Source organism: Ambystoma mexicanum, chromosome 2p (assembly GCF_040938575.1).
Source record: "Ambystoma mexicanum isolate Mex_15411 chromosome 2p, UKY_AmexF1_1, whole genome shotgun sequence".
In the NCBI taxonomy this organism is placed as follows: Eukaryota; Metazoa; Chordata; class Amphibia; order Caudata; family Ambystomatidae; genus Ambystoma; species Ambystoma mexicanum.
The window spans coordinates 227,052,498-227,076,334 of record NC_090923.1 but is presented as its reverse complement, the minus strand read 5'-3'; the positions used below and the strand labels follow the sequence as shown (position 1 = coordinate 227,076,334).

The 23,837-nt window shown below is 48.3% G+C and overlaps 1 protein-coding gene across 7 annotated transcripts in view; it reads left to right on the top strand.

Moving 5' to 3' along the window:
- ITPR1 (inositol 1,4,5-trisphosphate receptor type 1) overlaps positions 1–23,837 on the top strand; it is a 3,145,915-nt gene that overhangs the window by 2,636,276 nt on the left and 485,802 nt on the right. For all 7 annotated transcript variants that reach the window (XM_069643506.1, XM_069643503.1, XM_069643505.1 and 4 more), the window contains one exon: positions 23,430–23,605. In XM_069643506.1, the coding sequence (XP_069499607.1) occupies positions 23,430–23,605 (176 nt within the window). The remainder of the gene's footprint in view (positions 1–23,429; positions 23,606–23,837) is intronic.

Here is a 23,837-nt window from a genome sequence, read left to right as displayed (position 1 = left end):
GTTACGCTCACCTGGTCTTTGCGGAGGCATTGGGGCACGGTTGCAGCCTTCCCGGGGGTGAGGTCACTCAGGTCTGACTTCGCCCTCTGTGCTTATGTGGTCACTGGTGGTAATAGGTGTTGCTGCTCGGAACTGCTCCTGCGTGGAGAATAGGGAGCGTGAGTATGCCAGCTTGTGCGCTTGATGCCTTCCAGACCCCTTCTTCCAAACCGTGGTACCCGTGGTATGCGCTGTCCCTGGAAAGCTCACCTGTTGATTAATTTTGGCGAGCGCTCCTTCCTGCTGCTTCTGGTAGGGGCGCTTGTATGATCTGTATGACCGAGTTCCTTCACTGGTCCCTTGCACATGGTAGTCCAGTCCTGCTGCGACTAAGCCACTATACTTCAGGTAAGTGTTCCTGTTTGCCTTTGTCTTTCCTTGTCTGTTTTTGTTGTATTGTATTGCTGTCCATTCTGCTTTTGATGTTTGATCTTTAGATTTCTTCCCTTGCAGGTGATGTTACCGGCCCGGCAGAAGCTGCTGAGATCGAGGCGCCAGCTGGAGGGAATGAACAAAGCTGTAGCAGTACAGTAGCTGGTAAGTTGTTTACTAGGGCGCTCGCAGGGTTCAAATGTGGCGCGACCCTGGGACAGATGTTCTAACCTTGTCTTTCTTCTTCGTCACAGGGTCCGAGTTCATGGATGCAGAGCGCGGTGTTGCGGTGTCGGGATCAAGATCACTGGATGTCAGGAGATGAGTCTGCAGATGAAGCTATGAAGCACTGGTTTCCTGGAGGTGAGTATACAGGAGAACGCCTGCTTTCAAAAGTAAGTAAACTGGTCCAAGCGGCAGTGAGCGTCAGGTTGCACGCGAGTGCACAGTAACGCAAAGCACCGGCTTTCAGGATGGAGCATCTTATATGGCTGAGCTTCTGAAGCCAGGCCCACCAGGTTCAGCCTGCCTGCCACACCCAATGAGTCAGCACCTGAAGACCAGGCCTAGGGAGCCACATCTGATAAGTCAGCACATGAGGATGTTCTCTGGAATAAAGGCTTTTAGCTCCTGGTAAGTTCTTGTAAAAGCACTCCTGCACTGAAATAAAGTGTTCCTGCTCACATCTCTATTTGAGCCTGGCGCCAAACGCGCCAGGACTGAGTCCAGCCAGGGACCCTGTGTTTATGGGTCCCAAAGGGACATAAGTGAGTCCAGTGACTCATTGCCCTCATCACTAGATGATGTGGGTTTTGTGTTCTGGGGCATGTGGCCATGACAGCACTCCCTTTCAAGGCCCCTCTCATGGGTAGTTTCCCCCCTGGCCCTGTTTTAGTGGGGTTATTGTGGTGCAACTGCCTGATTAATCGTGGAGCGTGGACATGCTCACTGGGTTCCCTGGTGCGTTCTTGGGGTCCGTAACCTTTCCAGTCTATAAGATGGTATAACTTGGACCGTTTCATCTTAGAGTCTAGAATCCTTTTAACTTCGTATTCTGGTTCTCCTTCAAATATTTCGGGATCCGGTGGGGTATCGATCCGTGCACCTGGTCTCAATGGTTTTAGGAGGGAGACATGAAACACTGGGTGGATCCGCATGTGGGCTGGTAATTCTAATTCCATGGCTGCAGGGTTGATCACAGCCTTGATAGTGTAGGGTCTCAGATATCTGGGACGCAACGCCTTTGGTCCTTTCAGGGGAATGTTTTTGGATGCTAACCAAACCTTGTCTCTGACTTGGTAGTTGGGAGCTTCCCTTGTCGATCGGCAAACTGCTCTGGCAAAATGCTCTGCTGTTTCCTTTAGAACATGGGTGATGGTTTAATGTAAGGTAATTACAGCGGGCATTTCTAATGATTCGAGTGGGTCGAAAACGGATGTCCGTGGGTGTCGACCGTACACTATGTAGAATGGGCTTTGTCCCGTACTGGTGTGAATGGAGTTGTTATATGCGTATTTTGCTAACTAAAATATGTCCTTCCAGGTATCCTCGCTTTGTTACAGCATGCACCTTATGTATTGCTCGAGGGTCTGGTTAGTCCGTTCCGTCTGGCCGTCGGTTTGGGGGTGATGGCTTGTAGATAACCGGAGGTCGATTTTGGCAATTTTACAACACCTTTTCCAGAATGTAGAGACAAACTTAGTTCCTCGGTCTGCTATCAATATTGATGGGAACCCGTGTAGCTGGACAATCTGTTCCAAAAACATGGTAGCTAGAGTAGAAGCAGTTGCCAAAGTGCTGGGGATACTTCTAAAGGATGTAGGAGACCTGCAGGACTTTGTTTTTGGGACTTGTGCTGTGCACAGGTGCCACAGGTTGCGATGAACTGGACAATGTCCTTTCGCCAAGTTGGCCACCAGTATTCTTTCTTTATTTTAGTTAGGCTTTTGGCTATTCCCGGATGTCGTCCTACTAATGAATGTTGATAGTTTGCGATGATTTGATTCATTAGTTTCTTTACAATCATCCTTGGTAGTATGGTAGATTGTCCACGATCATAATACCGGTCTCCCTTCCCTAGCCACTCCTGTTGGCTGGTGGACTCAAGTGTTGCAGGTCAGATTTTAAGTTGTCTAGAGTGGTGGTTGCAGCAATCATGCCTTGGATTCGTCCTTACGGGATGATGGCCACGGGGTCTGGTGTAGTGAATGCCTCTTCTCCCTCACTCATGCGAGACAGGGCGTCTGCTTTTCCATTGCGTACTCTGGGTCTATAGGTGGTGACGAAGTCGTATTCCGCAAAGAAGAGAGCCCAGCGGAGTTGGCGTGATGATTGCGCTTTAGCAGCCTTCAGATATTGTGGATTGCTATGATCCGTGACGATGGTGACTGTATGTCTAGCTCCAAGAAGATAATGTCTCCAGGCTTTGAACGCTGCTTTAATTGCTAGCAGTTCTTTATCAGTGATTGCATAATTCAGTTCAGGGGCTGAAAACTTGTGAGACCAGAATGCCACAGGATGCAACTGACCTGTTTCGGGCTCTCTCGTAACAGTCTCTCGTTGTGACAAGACTGCTCCCATTGCTATGTTGGAAGCATCAGTTTCAACCACATATGGCAGTTCTGGTCGAGGATGCCGTAGAATTGGTGCTGTGGTAAATGCTTATTTTAGCTCCTGGATGGCTTTCTCTGCCTCAGCGGACCAATTAAATTGTTTATTTTTCGCGTAGTAAAGAGGTGATTCGGTGGACGATCTGGGAGAACACGGGAATGAACCAGCGATAAAAGTTGGCGAACCCGAGTATACACTGTACTCCCTTTATGGATGTCGGTGAGGGCCATTTAAGGATGGCGTCGACCTTGCGCGTGTCCCTGCATACGCCCCATGGTGTGAGAATAACGCCGAGGAATTCTACCTCTGTCACATGAAAGAAGCATTTCTCCAATTTGGCATATAGCCGGTGTTGCTGCAGTTTCTCTAAAACTGCCCGGACATGGTTGACGTGGTCTCCTTGGTGGTCGAATAGATAAGAATGACGTCAATATAGACAAGAGCGCAGACGTCCAACAGTTCGCAGAGCCCTTCATGCATGAAATATTAGAACTCCGCCGGGGCATTACATAGTCCAAAGGGCATAACCTGATATTCATAAAGGCCATATTTCGTGCGAAAGGCCATTGTCCACTCGTCTCCTTTTTTGACACTTACTAGATGGTAGGCACCTCGTAAGTCTAGTTTTGTATAGATCTGAGTGTTTTTGACTTGGTCCAAGAGCTCAGGGATAAGCGGTAACGTGTGCCGTTTTTTTACCGTGCTCTGGTTAAGTGCTCTGTAGTCAATGCAAGTTCTCAGATCTCCCTCCTTTTTAGGCACAAAAAAGACAGGCGAGGAAGCAGGAAACCTGGACAGACAAATGAAGCCTTTTGCCAGGTACTGATCAAGGTAGGTTTTTAGATGCTGGTTTTCCTGTTTTGTTAGGGCGTAAATCAGGCTGCAGGGAACTTGAGCTCCAGGTACCAGATCAATTTGGCAGTCATGCGGCCTGTGCGGAGGTAGGGTGTTCGCTTGCTCTTTTTGAAAGACATCTTGGTAATCCAGGTCTTCAGGTGGTAGTGAACTGGTGGTGCCCAGTATGGTTTCTTTCTTCGACGAACCTGAGTTGGTAAGACCTTTCAATGAGAATCCCTTGCTATAACAGGTGTCGACACAGTCTTGGGGAAAGGTCAGAACTCGCTTACGCCAGTCAATCCTGGGATTGTGAGTCTCCATCCAGGGCATTTCCAATATCATCTGGAATGCTGATGAGATCGAAGGTGATGTCCTCTTGGTGACTGTCCTGACACAGAAGTGTGACCTTCTTGGTGTAATGTGTCACTGGCCCGGATGATAGCTGAGATCCATCAACTGACGTTTTCTGAAAACCTGCTTCTGTCGGAGAAGGTGGCCTATCCGGGTAGCCAGATCTTGGTCCATGTAATTTCCCACAGCCCCACTGCCAATGGATGCCTCCAAGGCATGTATTTTCAATGGTTGCTTGTGGTTTACCAGGAGCACAGGGATGACTAGAGGTGAGGTCTGTATAGGTTCCTTTTCACCGCTCGACAAGTGTACCCCTACGTTTGCCGGGCGTTTGAGTTTCCTGAGTCCTATTCTTCTTCTTCACCCTTGTCAGTTGCTCCAGCTGCTTTCCTGGGTGGTTTCACCGGGCATTCTCAGAGATATTGACCTGCCTTACCACAGTACAAACAAAGCTGCTGCTGTCTCCTTTTCTCCCTTTCTGCCTTGGTGAGTGGGCTCTGCAAGCCTCCGGTTTGCATTGGCTCGGACTCATTGTGTGATTTGGTTTGATTCTCACGGGGTCGCACATAGACCGACCGCCCCTCGGCCTTGGCCCGATCCATCTTCCGATCCTGCAATTTGTAATCGAGCTGCACTGTCAGGTCGATGTATTCAGCACATCTTTCCGGGGGATTTACTACTTGGGCTAATACATCCTTAAGTTCCTGTCGCAAGCCTTGGTAAAAAAAGCATAGTTCTTTTCTCCTCTGGCCAGTTAGTTTGTGCTATCAGACGATTGAAGGAAGCAATATATGTTGGTAGGTCTTGGTTACCCTGCCGTAGTGATGACAGTTAATTGTCCTCAGTTCATTGTCCAGAGTCCGTCCTTGAGTATGCCATGCAAATAGTTTCTCCATTTCATGCTGGAAACCTCAGAAGTCTGGAAGCAAAGGATCATCCTGGTTTACCCAAGGATATTGACCAGTCCGCTGCACTACCTCAGATATGAGAGTACAAATGCCACTCTCGCTTGATCGTTGGGGAATGCCCCAGGTCTGCACAAGAAATGTAGGCGACATTGATTCATAAAGATGGTGTACTTTTTCAAATCGCCTGTGAAGCATTCTGGCGGGGCCAGAGCCCCCCCACTCCCCTGGAAGATCCACCTGTACTGGCGTGGGCTGTGGAGGCGCGGCAGGAGGGGCCTACCCCGGCAGTGGGATCTGGCCTGCCTGGGCCTTAAGTATTTGCCTTGCTAGTTCATCTGTCCGCTCCCGGTTCACTATTAGATCCCTCCTTACAGAATTGGTTTCCTGTCTTGAGGCATGAACTTCAGCCCCTAACTCTCCCAGTAATCGGGCCAACTGGTCAGTTTCAGAAGTTTCCATAAAGCCCAGCCTGAAATTCGAAGAGGCTTCGCGTTCTGTTACGCTCACCTGGTCTCCGCTCTTTTGCTTTCTTCCCTTGCAGGTGATGTTGCCGGCCCGAGCTGAAGCTGCGGAGCTCGAGACGGCAGCCGGAGGGTACGAGGAATGAAGCTGCAGCGGCACAGTAGCTGGTAAATTGTTAACTAGGGGGTGAGCAGGGTTCAAATGCGGCACGGCCCTAGGACGGATGTTCTAACCTTGTCTTTCTTCTTCTTCACAGGGTCCGAGTTCGTGGATGCAGTGCTGCGGCGTCAGAATCAAGATCACTGGATGTCAGGAGATGAGTCTGCAGATGAAGCGATGAAGCACTGGTTTCCTGGAGGTGAGTATGCAGGAGAACGCCTGGATTCAAAGGTAAGTAAACTGGTCCAAGCGGCGGTGAGCGTCACGTTGCACGCAAGTGCACAGTAACGCGAAGCACCGGCCTTAAGGATGGAGCAGCTTATATAGCTGAGCTTCTGAAGCCAGGCCCACCAGTTTCAGCCTGCCTGCCACACCCGATGAGTCAGCACATGAAGACCAGGCCTAGGGAGCCACACCCCATGAGTCAGCACATGAGGATGTTCTCTGGAATAAAGGCTTTCAGCTCCTGGAAAGTTCTTGTAAAATATAAGCACTCCTGCACGGAAATAAAGTGTTCCTGCTCACATCTCTATATGAGTCTGTCGCCAAAGGTGCCAGGAAAGAGTCCAGCCAGGGCCCCTTTGTTTATGGGTCCCAGAGGGACATACGTGAGTCAACTGACCCATTACCCCCATCACTAGATGGTGTGGTTTTTGTGTTCTGGGGCCTGTGGCCATGACACCTGTTCCATCTTTCCTCCTCAGTCCTCACCTCCTTGGGTACTCCTCTCATTGTAGTTTAATTATTGTTACTTAGCCCCGCAATGTTTTCCATACTTCAATTCTCATTGCTGCGCCTTGTGTGATTATGTCTTCATGCATTTTACTACATAATTTCAATAAAATCTTAATAGTGAATTGCATAGCCTCAGTGTGCACATCCTCCACATAGAAGTCTTTGCTGGTCCCAGTAATATATTCCTGCACAGGGACCAGAGAGGCGAGTGGGCTGAGTCGTAGGCTCCACATTAGCAGGTGCTTCCCTATCCGGGTTGCTGCCCATAACAGTTTCATTGTCAATAGGGAGAGCGTTTGCACTTCTCTGTAGAGAATAGCAAAGTTCTAGCAGCGAGTTGTTATTATCAGTTGATGTAGTTTTAGATTGATTGGTGATTGGCCTCTGTTGATATCGCAATAGGCAGTTCAAGAACCACCAGCCTACTGTGCACTCCTGCTTCAAAGAAGTTAGTGATGTTCCCCTTACGGCCATTGGTCAATACGTCCTCTACAGCCTCATGTTTCATTATCTCTGTGCCTGGTGCTTCTGTCAAAGCCGTTTTGCCGATAGCCTGTCGTGTTCCATTTCCCCTAGAGCCAAGATGGTATGAGGCAGATTTGCTTTTCCATCGAATTGGTATTTTTAGTTTGAAATGACCCATGCCTTGTACCCATACAATGATAACAGTGAATGTGTTAATGCTTTCTGTTGGCACTTACTGGTTTTGCTCAGCCAAGCCGGGACAAGCTCACTGCTGAACCACCAAACGGTCGCAACACTTGCTTGTTCATTTAAGTATAGCGTGTGTGTCCCCCATAGGGGAGCTCCGTTTGTGAGAAGAAGTCAGTAATGCACTCAATTGCAACGCTAGCATGGATTTTTACCATATGATGCTACGATGTCAAAGCTGTCCAAAAAGTCTGAGGCTGGGTCAAAGGGATGCTTTTAAAGTAAACTAATCACGGTTGTTACGTTCTTAAGAAATTAGGTGGTCTGCTGGCCTAAATTTTGTATTTTATTTATTTATGATTTATATGGCGCATAACCACTGATCCTAGGGCTTAAGGACGCTGACATACACGGACAACAGAAGGCTAAAAGCCACAAGAGAGAAATGCTGAAGCAGGGAAGCTGACGGTAGGGCATAATAGTGTTTAATTAAACAAGTAGGTCTTCAGGCCTTTTCTGAAAACTGTTAGTTTTCAACTCTCAACTTAATGGGGAGATTATTCCAGGCCGTAGGTGCCGCAGAATAGAAAGCTCCCACCTTAGCCTGCGACAGTCTACAGGCCTGGACAATTAGCTGGGAATGACTGTTTGATCCAAGACTGTATTTACTCGTCTTAAGCCTTAATTCATCATTAAGGTAGATAGGACCAGAGTTTTTCATACAGTTAACTGAGATGGACAAGAGCCGAAAGAGAATTTGTTCCTTAATAGGGAGCCAATGAAGCTCCCTTCTCGCCTTAGATATGTGATCTGATCTCTTCTTGTTCAGAACAACCCTAGCAGCGTTGTTCTGCACCACATGCAATCTATTCAGTTCGCAGTTGGCAAGGCCGATCAGGAGATTACTGCAGTAATCTATCCTTGAGTTTATCAGTGCTCTCGCTAGGGTTTCCCTACTAGTTTGTGAGAGAGGGGGACGGCATGAGAGAGCAATTTAATATAGTAGGCAGACGAGGCCACAAGGCTGCTGACCTGCGCCTTTATATTGGGATTGCAGTCAAGATATATCCCTTGTGCCTTAACCTTTCTCTTGACTTTTATAGAACAGTCGTCAATCACAAATTGGGAGTACTGGTCTTCCATTTTGCGGATTTTAGGGTCAGTACCCACAAGCATAAATTCAGTCTTACTTGTATTAAGGGCCAATCCATTGGAACACATCCAGCTTTGGATGAGAAGGTAAATCCTGTTTATGTTAATTTTGTCATCCGGAAAGACACCCGTAATAGGGATGATGCATTGGGTGTCATTAGCATAGTTTGTAAATTCTGTGTTAATATCCAGGAAGTCCAGAAAAGGCACCGTAAAGACGTTATGAAATATGGGAGAAAGACAAGCTCCTTGTGGGACTCCTGGAGTCAACTCCTTGGCATTGGCATCTATCAGGTTGCTACTCACTCTCCATTGGCGATCTTACAGAAAAGAGGCAACCCAATCAGCTGCCGATGCTGAGAAACCCACCACCTCCCTCAACCTGGAGACCAACACTGTATGGTCTACCAGGTTGAAGGCGGCAGACAGGTCCAACAGCATCAGCATTCTGGGGTTGCCTTGATCCATATGGCGGAGGCGCCTGGATTTTAGATCCAGCAGAGCAGACTCAGTACCATGCTTTTCCCGAAAGCCGGATTGTCTCTTATTCAGAATGTTAGCATTTCTAATATTATCCAGTAATTGAGTATATGCAACTCTATCAAGAATCTTTAGTAGAAATGGGGCATTAGAGATTGGCAATAATTAAGTGGGTCATCAGGGGAGAGGTTTGGTTTTTTAAATAATGGAGTCATCGCATGAATGTTTGATGCAGGTAGGCACAGCGCAGTCCCTGAAGGAAGCATTAACAAACTTGCAGAGGGTAGGAATAAGCAAAGTAGCACAGGCTTTAATCGTTGAGGCAGGACAGACCTCTGCCTTACAGTTAGATGGTTTTAGGTTTTGTATTATCACTGTAAGGTCTGCCTCCGTGATAAGTTTGAAAGAGAAGAGTTGTTCTTCTTTCCAGAATTTAGATGGTATAATAGTGTCCTTATGACCCTTGTGCGATAAAGTTGCAATAGCTTCTGAAATATCTCTGTTAATTTTGTTAAGCTTAGCATCCATAGTCTCCTGTACCCGATTACACCATTTAGTATCTTTCGTGATGGTGTCCTGAATAGTGTTCTTTTTTGTTTCCAGTTCTTTAAACACTTTGAATAGCTGCTTGGGTTTTGACTGGGCTTGAGCAATCCGGTCATCAAGGTAAGCTCTTTTTCCAATAATCACAGCTTTTTTGTAGACACTGACATGTGTCTATTATAGATTTCTTTGTCAGCGCAAGATAAATACTTTTTTCCCAGTATAGAGAGCCTTGGTTTTAGTGCGTTTCAGTCATTGCAAATCACAGGTGAACCACAAATTGGTTTCCCTTTGCACCATTTCTTTGTTTGAAATGCGAGCTAGGGTGTTGACTGCCTCTTGGAGGGTATCTTGGTAAGCAACAGTAATATCCTCAACAGAGGAGTCCTCCTTACTCAATCTGTTCAAAGCAGAGTTCCATGGATCAAGAGGTACTGGAGTAAGCTTTTTTAAGTTTCTACTGCGCGTAATACTAAGGGAAGGTTTCTTATTATGTGTGACTTTTTCAGATATCATCTTAAAATGAATGAAAACTTGGTCCAACCATGGACAGGGACTCGCATCCATACTAGCTGGAGTGGTGTTAATATAACCAAGCCAGTCAAGGGAGTGTCCCTTCTCATGTGTAGGCACGTCAATAAATTGATAGAAACCTAAGAGCTCCTTCTAGTAACTTGGCTTGAGAATCTGCATTATCCCCTAACAAGTAGTTTAGATCACCCAATAATCGGACGTTGGATAGGGGTTTTAAAAATGTTAGTAGCACATCTGATAACGGAGTACTAAAATCCTTCATAGATTCTGGCGGCTGATAGATGAGGATGATGTTCAAAGTATTTTCTGCATGCATTCTAATTTTTGCGTGGAGAATATCGCAGTTATCTATATTGCATATATCAGCTTTCCAAATGTCGAGTTAGTCTTTAAAGCTAGGGCCACTCCGCCCCCTATCCCTTCTTTTCTGTCTTGACAGAAAATATTATATCCATTAGGTATAGCCAGGGCTAGGGCGGGGCCCGAGGCTGGATGGTTCCAGGTCTCTCTAATAGCACACATATCTATATTGTTTGTAGATATATAAGAAGCGACCTCTACCGCATGTTTTAACAGAGAACGAGTGTTGAGAAGTAGACATTTGAGTGTACTTTTACATTTAATTTCGAGGGGGATTGGGTCTTCCGACGTATTCCATATCTATGACATGTAATCACCACAGCTGTGCTGCTTCGGAAACTTTTTTCGGCGTCCTGCGTCGATGACGTTGATGCGCCGTTGTCGACCTCCTCCGACGTCATCGATGTGATAAGTAGGACGCACGACGCCCGTAGCCTCAGTTCCGTTTTTTCCGCAAACGTGTTGCTTCGTGAATCCCGGTTAACGCCTCGACTCTTTGGAGTTCTGTTCGTCTCGGTTCTTCGAACCTGTTAGTTTTTGTGAAAATCCTTCTTGTGAAGATGTCTTCTACTTCGTCTTCGACCTCGCGTCCGGGCTTCAAAAAGTGCGGGGAGTGTGGGTCCAAGATGTCGGTGACGGACTCGCACGACACATGCCTCTGGTGCCTCGGGGAGGCCCACGACACGGATGACTGTATCGACTGCCAGTCGCTCAAGTCCAAAGCCTTACACGAACGTAAGAAGTTGTTGTCGGTAGGTCGGGTGTCCAAGCCCCGGAAGTTGAAGTCTGCAGGGCTTTCGACGGATGATTCGAGAGGTGACCCTCCGCGCCATCGTCGAAAGTCTCGTGGGTCTCCTTCTAGGAGTCGGTCTCGCCACTCCTCAGCCTCTTTGAGGCATTCTCGGAAGCGCCGACACCGGTCGTCTTCTAGGTCCTCTTCGGAGGACTCTGCCCGGCACGTCGCTTACCCCACCAGCCGTGCGACGCCGGAGGAATGGGCTTCCTTCGGGAAGAAAATGCTGGCGATTCTCGAGTCGCAGGGTACTAAGCCGTCCGCGCCCCCGAGTGGGGTTGGTCGTGAGAGGTCGAGAGACACCGCTCGCAAGAGTGGTCGGCACGAGTCACGGGAGAGTTCCCGTTCGGACAAGGAGATTCGTTCTCGACGTACCCGTTCCAGGTCCCAGTCCTCGACGCGTTCGAGACCGTGTGCACCTGTGAGGTCTTCGAGGAAGACATCGACGTCTGAGGGCTCCAGCTCCGAGGAAGTCGTCGAAGCCGTCGACGCTCAGGTCGTCGAAGGACACGCTCGGGGCTCCGGCTTCGAGGGCTGTGTCGACGCCGCCAATGCTGGCGGCGCTGCATCTGACGTCGACGCCGATTTACTCGACGCCGATCCTCTCGGCGCTGATGCCTGTTCTCTCGCCGCCGGCGCCTATTCGCTCGACACCATCGACGCCTTTCGTGTCGGAGGTACCCCTTGGCACGGTGGACCCCTAGGAAGGCTCTGGGTAAAAGCAAGCACTCTCGGGTGCCTTCTTTTCGCCACCTGGAATATATTTCGGAGGCGGATGAGGATCTGATGGCCTGGTTCCTAGTCAGGTTCCAGATGAAATTGTCTCGGGCCATAGTCAGTTTGACGATTTCAGGCAGTCCCTGCATGATGCCAGTGGACTGGACACCTCTCCGGAGGTGGAGTTTTGTAGGCCTGAGCCTCGCTCTCATGCCGATTCCTCGTACCGGCGCCTTATGGCTAGGGTTTCCGAGTACTTGGGATGGTCTGCTCCCCCAGGGGAGTTTGTGCAGGCGGACATCCTTGATGTTGGTCCCCCAACTGACCCGGTACTGCCGTTCCATATGGCTTTACAGAGAAGGGTGGCGGCGGCTTGGACTGCTCCGGAGAGTCTCCTGGCGGTGGGCAGGTCCTTGTCGCGAAAATACCGTCCAGCCAGTAGCGACCCCTACTACTTGACCAGGCACCCCACTCCGGAGAGTTTGGTGGTGCAGGCGGCCACGGCCCCGGCAAAGCAGGTGTCGTACCCTACCATCCCTCCTGATAGGGACGACAAACGTTTTGATGGCTGGGCGAAGAAAGTGTTTTCTTCTGGTGGTATGGCGCTTCAGGCGGCCAACTCCATTTGTGCCTTGTCTCTTTTCACACACACTCTATGGAACTGTGTTGCGTTAGCGGCTGAACATATTCCCGAAGGGGACGAACGGGATGGTTTCCTTGCTTTGGTCCAGGATGGTAAGGATGTCATGTGTGAGTCCATTCAGTCGGGTTCCATGGCGGCGAGCACCATGATACGCAGGTTTGCGTGGTTGCGGAAGTCGGGGTTTGCTCCTGATGTGCAGTCCCGCCTCCTCAACATGTCCTTTGACGGTGAACACCTTTTTGGCAGCAAGGCTGACGAGAGCCTTGAGAGGTTGCAGACCTCAAAAGCTGCAGCAAAGTCGTTGGGCGCTGCAGTTCGCCAACCTCCGCCTTTTCGTCCTAGGGGTCAGCAGCGGAGGGGTGGTTCCTTTCGCTATTACTCATCCTTCAGTAAAGCGAGAGGAGCTGGCAGTCAAAGAGGCCAACGCAGGGGTACCAGAGGTGGACGACAGGGTACCCGTGGTGCCAAGGCCGCTCGGGCAGTTGCCTCTTTGCCCTCAGGTAACGTTGCAGCCGCTCCCGCTCAGTCATGAGGCCATGTCCCATGGTTCGCCGGTTGGGGGAAGGCTGGCGCAGCATCTTGTAGAGTGGCATGAAATTCAAGCCCGGCTGCAGAAAGACGCCATAGAACTGGTGCCTGTAGTGGAGAGGAACAAGGGATGGTATTCCCCTTATTTTTTGATTTCGAAGAAAGACGGGGGAATGAGACCCATCATGGACTTGCGCGGTTTGAACAAACTCCTCAGGAAGGACAAGTTCAAGATAGTTACTCTCTCACAAGTCCTCCAGGCCCTTCAGCTTCAGGACTGGTTGGTGTCACTCGACCTCAAGGATGCTTTCTTCCATGTGCCGATCCATCCCAAGCACAAGAAGTACCTGAGGTTCGCGGTTGGCGACTCGTACTTTCAGTTTCGGGTCCTTCCGTTCGGATTGACCTCCGCCCCGAGGGTTTTCACCAAGCTCATGGTGGTGGTGGCAGCGCATCTCAGGCAAGGGGGGATTCACGTCTACCCCTACCTGGACGATTGGTTGATCAGGGGGAGCTCTCCCGAGCAAGTCCTGGATCATCTGTCCGTCACCTGCCACTCCCTTCACAGGCTGGGCTTCTCCCTCAATTTAAAGAAGTCCCATTTGACGCCAACACATCGGAGCAGTGCTCGACACTTCCCTGGGGCAGTGTTTTCCTCCCCAGGTGAGGGCTCTTCACATTCAGCAGATGGTGCACAAGTTTCAGCATGCCCAGACGCTCCCAGCGTTCGAGTTCTTGAGGTTGCTCGGCCTCATGGCATCCTGCATTCTTCTGGTGCCAGAGGCTCGCCTGCGGATGAGGTCTTTGCAGTGGGCACTCAAGACGCAATGGTCGCAGTCCTCCGGCAGGATGTTGGACCCGGTTCAGGTGCCGCCCTCGGTCGCCCGGGACCTTCTGTGGTGGGCCGTCGAAGGCAACTTGATGAAGGGGGCTCCATTTTGGCTTCCCTGGCCGGAGGGGACGATCGTTACGGATGCATCCCTCACGGGATGGGGCGCTCATGCCATCGGGCTGACAGTCAGCGGTCGTTGGTCTCTGTCGGAGTCCAGACTCCATATCAATCTGTTGGAGCTGAGGGCCGTCAGGCTAGCCCTGAGGGCTTTTCTGCCGACTGTGCGAGGAAAGAGTGTCCTGATCCTGACGGACAACACAGTGGCCATACACTACCTCAACAAAAAGGGGTGGGCAGGGTCACTTCCTCTGTGCAGAGAGGCGATGCAGCTCAAGTTCTGGGCCAACCAGCAGGAAGTTTCGATCTCGGCAGTTCATCTGGCCGGAGACGAAAACGTGACGGCGGACGCTCTGAGCAGGCAGAGCACAATCTTTCAAGAGTAGGAGTTGGCTCAGGAGATTCTCCTGGAGATATTCGCCCTTTGGGGGGGACCCCTCAAGTGGATCTCTTCGCCTCCAGTGTGAATCGGAAGTGCAAAAGGTTTTGCTCGCGGGAATTTCCTCCTAAAGGAGCCTTAGGAGACGCGTTCGTGGTGGAGTGGTCATTCCCGCTGCTGTATGCGTTTCCTCCAGTCCCCGTCATCCCGCAAGTGCTGGTGAGGTTACGAAAGTTCGGTTCCCGGATGATCCTCATTGCTCCGGCATGGGCTCGGAGGACGTTGTACCCGGACCTTCTCGACTTTTCCATCTGCCCTCCACGTCGTTTTCCCTACCGAGACGATCTGCTCTCAAGGGAGGGGGGGTCAGGTTCTCCATCCAGAGGTCAGATCCCTCAACCTTCATGCTTAGCTTCTGAAAGGTTGAGGTATAAGGATTGGGACCTCCCTGAAGACGTGATGGAGGTGTTGCTTTCGGCCCGAAGGCCAGCAACAAAGTCTCTGTACCGTTGGCGTAAGTTCTGCGACTGGTGCAGAGTTCAGAATGTGGATCCTTTTGCATGTGACATCCCCATGGTTCTGTCCTTTTTACTTTCTTTGGCCCACAGGGGCTTGCAAGTGGGTACCATTAAAGGTTACCTGGCGGCGCTGTCCATCTTTAAGCGCTCGTCTGAAGAGTGTTCTTACTTTAAAATCCCTTTAATTTCACAGTTTCTGAAAGGGCTCACTGTGTTCCCTCCGTCACCTTTCCTGGTGCCCGGTTGGGATTTAAACATTGTTCTTAAGTTTCTTATGGGTGCTCCGTTTGAGCCTTTACATTCTTGCCCTTTGAGGCTGTTAACTCTGAAAACTGTGTTTTTAGTTGCGGTTACTTCCACTCGCAGAGTGAGTGAGTTACAGGCACTTTCAGTTAAGCCACCCTTCACTGTATTTCACAAGGACAGGGTTGTCCTTAGAGTTCGTCCTTCTTTTCTTCCGAAGGTAGTGTCGGAATTTTATTTGGCCCAGAAGGTTGTTCTTCCGGCATTCTATCCTCCTCCGCATCTTGGTAAGGAAGAGGAGAGGCTCCATAGGCTTGATCCTAGGAGATCTTTAAGCTTTTATGTTTCACGCATGTCCCGGGTCAGAGTGGACGATCAACTCTTTATTGGTTACGCTGGAAAGCGTTTGGGGCAAGCTGTGACGAAACAGACTTTGTCTCGCTGGATTATTTTGGCCAACTCGGAGTGTTACCGCTTGGCGGGTAAGGACCCACCGGCTGGCTTGCGGGCCCATTCTACCAGGGGTATGGCTGCATCTACTGCCCTGCAGAGGGGTGTTCCTATTCGCAACATCTGTGATGCAGCCACCTGGGCTTCAGTACATACATTTGTACGTCACTATTCCCTCGATTCCATCCGAGGACAGGATCTGGCCTTTGGCAAGGCGGTCCTTTGCTCTGCTATTTGATTGGCTATTCTAAATTTTGATTCTAAATTCTTTCCCTCCTCCTTGCTCTGGTACTGCTTTGGGAGTCTGTCATAGATATGGAATACGTCGGAGGACCCAATCCCCTCGAAGAACAAATTACTTTCTTACGTTTTTTTCGATGGGATGGTCCGACGACGTATTCCATATCGCTCCCGCCCTGCCTTCCCCGCTGCAGAATTTCTTTTGCGATTGCAGCTTACGTTCCGCAAGGCTTTGTGTCTGACTGGCAGTAGACTAATGTCACACGTTATGGGGGAAAAAACTACAACTGAGGCTACGGGCGTCGTGCGTCCTACTTATCACATCGGATGACGTCGGAGGAGGTCCTCGACGACGTTGCATCGACGCAGGACGCAGACGCCGAAAAAAGTTTACGAAGCAGCACAGCTGTGGTGATTACATGTCATAGATATGGAATACATCGTCGGACCATCCCATCGAAAGAACGTTAACAGGTAAGAAAGTAACTTGTTCATTTCTCTCGACTTGGGGTGGGGTCAAAACATAAGGTATAAGGATTTTATCCTGCACTATATCATTTTGTGCAGTCGAGCTGGAAACAAGACTCGTTGCAGCCAATGAGCTGTTGGTATTAACCATGTATTTGTCAACGTAGGTTGGAGTTAAGGTGTCGAAACTCCACAAGCAGACACATAAGGGACCGTACCCCTCTCGGAAACAGCAGGTTTGGCCCAAAGATTGTCCAGACAATATGAGCTGAGCAGAAGTATTGGCTACAACTTTCTTGATGAGATCCAACGCTACAGAAAAGGAACTCGAGCTCCACAGCAAAAACAACAAAAAAAAAACAAGCATGTGCATTTTTTAGATCCTACCCGGGGAAATATACCACCCAGATTAGAACAAAGAGAGGCAAGAGAGCGGGGACCAAGCCATGCTCAAGAAGAATAAGAAAATGCTATAAGACTACAGCAACAACAGCAAACACCAAGGCAACATACCTAGTGACCAATCTCTCAAGATACATCCTTTCTGAGCATGACTCTGAAATCCTTAACAAAGGTCTCTCATTTGCTCCAGCAAAACACACCAACTATGTAGATGCCCAGATTGACCTATTCAAATACACCCGGAAACTCAAACTTAAAACATTTTTCTCGAAGCAAGTCAAGTGGAAACAACCCAAGGCTACAACAGTACCACTAAGTACCTTGGAACATTTGGAATGTACACATCTCCTGACAACCCTGGAACACTCACCCAACAAGGAGACACACACTATGCACCAAACTATGCAAGAACTCAACATTGAGGAAAGTAATTTGAAAATACTGGAAATTAAAGCAAAATCTAAATTCCCTCCCAACCTACAAGTAGACAATGCAATAGAAATATTCAGCCAGGCAGTGACAAGAGACCTCCAACTAGAGGACCGCATGAGAACTAAACACCAAGGAGGAAGAGATAACAGCACTCAGGAGATTGCAAGACAATAACCAAATCCTAATCAAGGAAGCTGACAAGGGGGGCAACGTGGTCATAATGGAGAGAACTAACTATGTACAAATGACCCGCACCCACCTGACCACCCCTGGCTGTTATGACACTGTGAACAAAAACCCAACAAATGAAATCCTAACAGAGGCTAACACCCTGCTTACTAAATGGCACAAACGTGGACTTCTGTCAGACGATGAAATGAAATACTTGCACCTAACACACCCAAGGATGCCAACGATCTATTTTTTGCCTAAGATACACAAAAAATTTGACTCCATACCAGAAAGACGCCCAATCCTGAATTGGATAGGATGGATAACAGAACCATTAAATAAATACATCAACAACGTCATTTCACCGGAGGTCCCCAAGATACTAACCTTCCTACGAGACACAATGCACACTCTGCTAATCCTACAAGACATCGTGTGGAATGAAGAACTTACCCTGGTAACTCTGAATGTCAAAGCCCTCTACACGTTCATAGACCACAAACTAGCTCTCAAGGCCATCGATTTTGCCTTCACGAAAGCGTCAGCCTTTTTCTGGTCACATTTGGAACTCGCAAAAGAATTTTTGGAATTTTCACTAACACCATCTTTCTATTTGACCAACAATATTACAAACAAACAAAAGGCATAGCCATGGGGGCTACATATGCACCTCCCATGGTGAACCTATTCATGCATCATTATGAACAAGTGCACGCCTTTGCCAACAATGATTTCAACAAATTGATCCACACATGGATGCGATATATCGACGACATCCTGATGATCTGGTGTGGAACAGAGGAAGAACTTGAGCCATTCAAACACTATTTGAATAAAAACAACTTTGGCATCGAAGTAACAGGAACTTCAAGTAAATAGAGTATTGACTTCTTAGACATCACCATCACACCGGCTGGGTCTGAACTAATGACCTCGACATGCAGGAAACCAACCGAAGTCAACTCAGTCCTACACGCAACAAGTTGCCTCAAAAAACAGTAACCAATAACATCCCTAAAGCCGAATTCCTGAGAGCTAAAAGGAACTGGAGCACCCAGCCAGCATATGGAAATGAATGTACAATACTTAGCATACGTTTCTCAGACAGAGGCTACCCTGAACAATCAATACAAGCAGCCATAACCATGGCCAACAATAGAGAACGCAAGTCACTACTGATTCCCAAGGCACGCAAGAACAAACAGGCAGCAAATGACAGCCAAATAAGATACATCACTCAGTTATGTAGCGACAGCCACCAAGTACAGAAGATCCTGAAAAGACATTGGCACATCCTATCAATAGACGAAGACATCAAGGCATGGATACCGAAGAAGCCAAGTCTGACCTACACCAAGGCCAGAACACTGAAAAACACTCTCAGTCCATCATTCATGATACCATCTCCCAAAACCAGGGACAACTGGCTCACCAGCACAAAACCAGTGGGTTTTTACAAATGTTGAAGCTGTTCCATGTGTAGATTTGCCACAACCACCAAGACCGTGACCTTCAGTACTACCGACACCCACACAATCAGACAATATATCAACTGCAAATCTAAATATGTGGTTTATGCTATTAACTGTGTATGCAATCGTAAGTATATTGGGAGTACTAAGAGGGAACTCAGAACAAGAATCAGGGAACATCTCACTTCCCTACATGCCCAAGATATGAGATACCCACTGGCATTACACTGCCAGGAAAAACACCAGTGGGACAACAAAGAAGATATCTCCTTCGTGGGACTCGAAACAATACCCACAGACAGAAGAGGTGGCGACAGAGAACTCCCAACTTCGCCAGAAAGAAGCCAGGCTGATATGCAAATATTGCACCGTCACCTTTAGTCTAAACAGTGATCACGATTTCCATGTTTTCTTGTAAACAATCCATGCCTAATCCCATTAGGCCCTGTTCAGAATAATGCAACAACTACCAACCACTAAGATTCACACACATATGCAAACTAATTCTGACCCTCTGATCACTTTCTCCTTTCCCTCAACCAACTGGAACCAATCTTTGCCGACTTGGCCATCTGCCCCTCCATATTACTCCTGCTCAACTTTCTTGAGCTAATTGGCCCATCCCAGGGCCTTGTGCTAGCCGGACCAATCCAACCGGCTTCTTCCTTAGCACCTGCCCTGATAGCCCGGGACCTTCTTCGAGTTGGGCTGCCACAATGCAGCCATATAACCAACACTACCTTAATCTTTAACACTTACTCCAACGTCATGACTTTTAAAGTTGCTCCCCTGCCTCGACGAACCCAGTCAAGGCTGCACCACCCCCGAGACATGCTCGCTGCCAGGAACCAATCCGCGGGCACCCAGGCACCTCCCCAATACCATGTGCTACTAGTCTTCCGCCTCTTCACTCCAGGGGATACCCATTAATCACTCGCCCGTTACGAATCCTTCCTTCGAGCTGGACTGCCAATATGCAGCCTTCTACCCAACTCCATCATAATCCTCAATACTTACTCCAACTTCACGACTTCTCAAGTTGCTCCCTTGCCTTGACAAACTCTATGAAGGCTGGCACCGCCCCCGAGACGTGCTCGCTGCCAGGAACCAATCCACGGGTCCGTCTCTTTCAGCCAACCACCCTGCTCGATCACCCGACCAATCATCATCCTGCTTACTTAATACCAGGAAACTGCATTCTCAGTATCTTACGCGCTTCTCGAGAACCCCGTCTTAGAAGCTCTGGCTGAACTCTGCACCGGTAAGTCTTTGAAACTGACGCCATCTCACTCACTCCCCAGCGGGGACCTAGCGCCCATTGCTGGATACTCCTGTACAACCCCTTTACTGTAGGCCACCCCCACAACAGCTTCACGCGCTGTCTTTTAACCCAGACGCAGATCTGCACGCTCTACCCAGCACCGGATAGCCCTGCAGACATATGCACCCTCCATCAAGAACCCGTCCTCTGGCTCCCCCGCCCCGGTCTGACCCTACACCACCTCCACCCCCTTGGGTGCCTGAAAGCGCCTGTATGCAGAGCCCTTTACCTGACTCCTCCACCCGGATCCACCCTGACATTATAACCACCAGTCAAATTCCACTGGCATAGATGTCCTCCAAACGCCAATCTGCCCACCTGGCACAACACAGGCACTAAACACATGCACCATATGCACATCTATAGTCTATTCCCGCTCCGTGGGTTCCCTTCTCTAACTGTTACCCATCAGCTATTCTTACAGTCTGGCTATCCAGCCCCCCTGACGCCCTTACCTCGGAGGATCAGCCCACAACTTTCCGGAATTCACCTTTCAAACTTAAATTGGGTAAGATCCATATTCTGTTTTCAATCACGAATGCCATACTAATTCTCTTGGCCTCAACACTCAACTAATCCCTCTCTTTCCTTCCTTCTTCTCCCTTGGTACATCGTCTGTGCTTTCCTTCCCTTGTTATAATTGTCAATATGCTCCCATACTTTTATTTACTGTTATATGAATCATGTATTTCCTATATCACTTTCACCACAATCACTCATCACCACGGATATGCAAACTACCATCTTGCTAAAAATGTGTTCCAAAACTCTATGTCCCAATACATTCATGTATGCATATTGGATTAAACACAATTGTTTTTGATTCTTATATCCACTAATTATGTCACTTCACCACGTGTATCAACGCATCACTGAACCAACTCACACATCACAACCTTGAAAAAGACTAAGGTTGAAACGCGCGTTGGCTTTGTTGTTTTTCACCAAGTCAAAAAATTGTCATTCATTAATACAATGATGTTCGGTTTGGTGCCAACCAACCAAGAAATAAAATAACGTTTGTAATGACAAAACAATAGACGTGATCATTGATTCAACCAACTCGCACAAACTGTGACACTATGGACTAACCTAACCAACCACCGCCAAACCAATCCACGGATTTGTCATCCCCACAAAGTATTTGGCAACGTATTTGCATAGGTATTAAAGAACCAATTCACAATTAAACACGATGGGTCTCCCCAAGGGATGTGGCCAATTATGGATTTTCGGTAAGACTTCGGTATTCGTGACTGATGACATCGCAAAAAATCATTAATTCTTAAAAGTCCATTGTCTACTAAAAGCAACAGAGGTGACATCTATCATCATTTTCATTTCTGAAGTTGGGCCCTTATTGAGATTCTTATAATGTCCAGGTGTTGACAATGTTCAGCACTATTTTCCTGCACTGCTCACTGTAAGAGAGCAGAAATAAGTCTTAGACACAATGGTGGCATATTTTGGGGTATAGACTTTTATTAATCAAGAAAGGGTTGGCAGAATGCCCATCTATCCTAAAGCTAAGAGGGGTTTCCCTGCCTCAAAGAAGACTAGTGTAATTGCTTCTGTCCCTGACCCTAATAGTTCAAACCAACTGTGCAAGGATGATCTCTTCCCAATGTAAAGTGTTCTTGGTTGTCCAATGAACAGAAAAGTTCCCTTGTCTCTCGGATAATCAAAGGTGATAAAAGAAGTAATGCTCTCAAATGTAAAGCTTCAAGGCTAGTGTTGGTTTCATTTCCCCCAGACATATCTCAGTTTTCTGCTTCATGGGCTGATGAGCCCTCTTCATCCACTTAAGTAAATGTCACTGGGCAATTCACAAGGATGGGTTTCTTGTATTCACAGCTCTTAATCCTACCAACTTGGTACAATTCGATATCAAGTGTAGGGTTCCTTCCATCAGTACCAGGGACCTTGACCCTCTCAATCACTCATGTGGGTGGGGCTCCAAACTCGCAATATTAGTTTGATTCACTCTCCTGCCAAGCTCATATACTCCTGTGGCTCATGTGGGTGCGCGTCCTCGACTCGCAATATAGCTCAGCTCTTTCTCCTGCCAAGCTAATGTCCTCATCGGCTTTTCACTCACAGGGTCTCGGACCCTCTTATTATTTGTTATATTATGCTCTTGCCTTTCACATGGGTGTGGGTCTCACTCGCAGCTCGTAATCACATCTGTTTGGTTCACTCTCCTGCAAAACATACGATTCCTTTCTCTTGGGGTTTCTTAGGGTTCCTGACCCACTTATACCTTTGTTTCCAAATGGGTGCGGGTGTCAGACATGCAATGTCCTTTCAGGGTCTCAACCCCTCCTCCTCCAACAATGGTATTCATCCCCTTGCTTCCCTGGTACTCCAACGCCTCATGGGTAACCCTTGCACCCGTTTCATTCTTCACGGAAAGTACCAGCGTTTCCCCAACAACTGCGTTTCTCCTCGAGGCTCCGGTAGTGTTCGGTTGAATTGCGAGGTCTGAAGCAGTTATGCAGATGTCTCCCTCTGCCCAGCTGCATGTCCTGCCTTGCAAGTGGTTCGCCGCAGCCTGGGGTGCCCAGAGGTATGTATCGACAGCAACCTGACCAATCCTTCCAGCTTGGACTACATTCAGGTCCTCCTTCTGCTCCCGCTTCTGCCAATTTTGGCTTGTGACAGCCCGTCCGGTGCACAGCTCCTGCAGTTCCACCTTGGAGGCACTCTTTCTCTGTCCTCCAGCTGAACTCCTTTTGAACTCCTGTGCTGGTTTGTATTCGTTCGGGCCAAGGGAATCTTGTGAGAAGCTAGACCACTCATTCTACTACTCCTTCGGACTCGAGGTCTTTTCCTCTTCACAGTACTTAGTTTAAAGTCTGATGTAAGGCATTTGGGATTCTGTTGTATTTCAGGTTTGTCACGTATATGTAAGTGATTGATCTGGCAACAGAGCGCATCGGCTCTATCTAGAGTGGGGCAAGGAGGATTAGATATTAGAGAAGGGGTTGGATGTATTATGGCGGGTGCATACCCTGTTACCTGAGGATTGTTGTCCCCAATCCCATAGGCGGCTTACTGCCCAATGTAATCCTCCCTCGGAACACCACCCCAGGGGGACTAATGAACTGTGGATGCACTGCCCTGGCCCCTTGGGAAAAGGTCTCCCCCCTGGGGAGAATGGACATCATCCTCAGATTTGTCATTTCACTTGTCAGAAGGACAATACCACCCACCTTGTCTGCAAGTTTTGTGACAAGTTTACTCCAGAGTATAAAGAGGACTTGATTCTCCTTTTAAGGTTAGATAGTTCTGCATAAATTTAGGTTGAGTTCTTGGATTCATTCTTTGGGACAACGAAATTAGAGGTGCTGCTGCTTGAGGCCATTGCATTCCCTATCACAAATGAAGCTACCTGCTTCAAAGCATGCCCATACAGTTATTGATAAGCTACACATTTTATCAGGTGTGTGTTTAAGTTTCATCTTTCTTAAAACAAATACGACTTTGACACCTTCTCTTATTGCATCCTAGGTACTTTGGATCCCCACCTGTCAGGCTTGCTTTGGACAGCAATGCTGATATCTTTGACCATAGTCCTTGCCTTGCCAAAACCTCATGGGATCCGGGCTCTCATAGCCTCCACCATTCTAAGACTGATCTTTTCAGTCGGTCTGCAGCCAACTCTTTTCCTTCTGGGGGCATTTAATGTAAGTATAAATTAACTTTTTAGAGCTCTTTCCTTGATAAATTTCAATACCTTTTCCAAGCTGTTGAATTCCCAACTAGAATGGTGATCTTCCCCAACTGTGGCTTTAGTGCAGTGACATCCAGTTACTTGGGATAAGGTGTTGCTGTCACACAGAAGCGCCGCCTTTCCCTCTGCCTCGATCTGTGATTATTGTAACATTCATGTTTTTCAGTTGTTTTGAAAATGTTTTT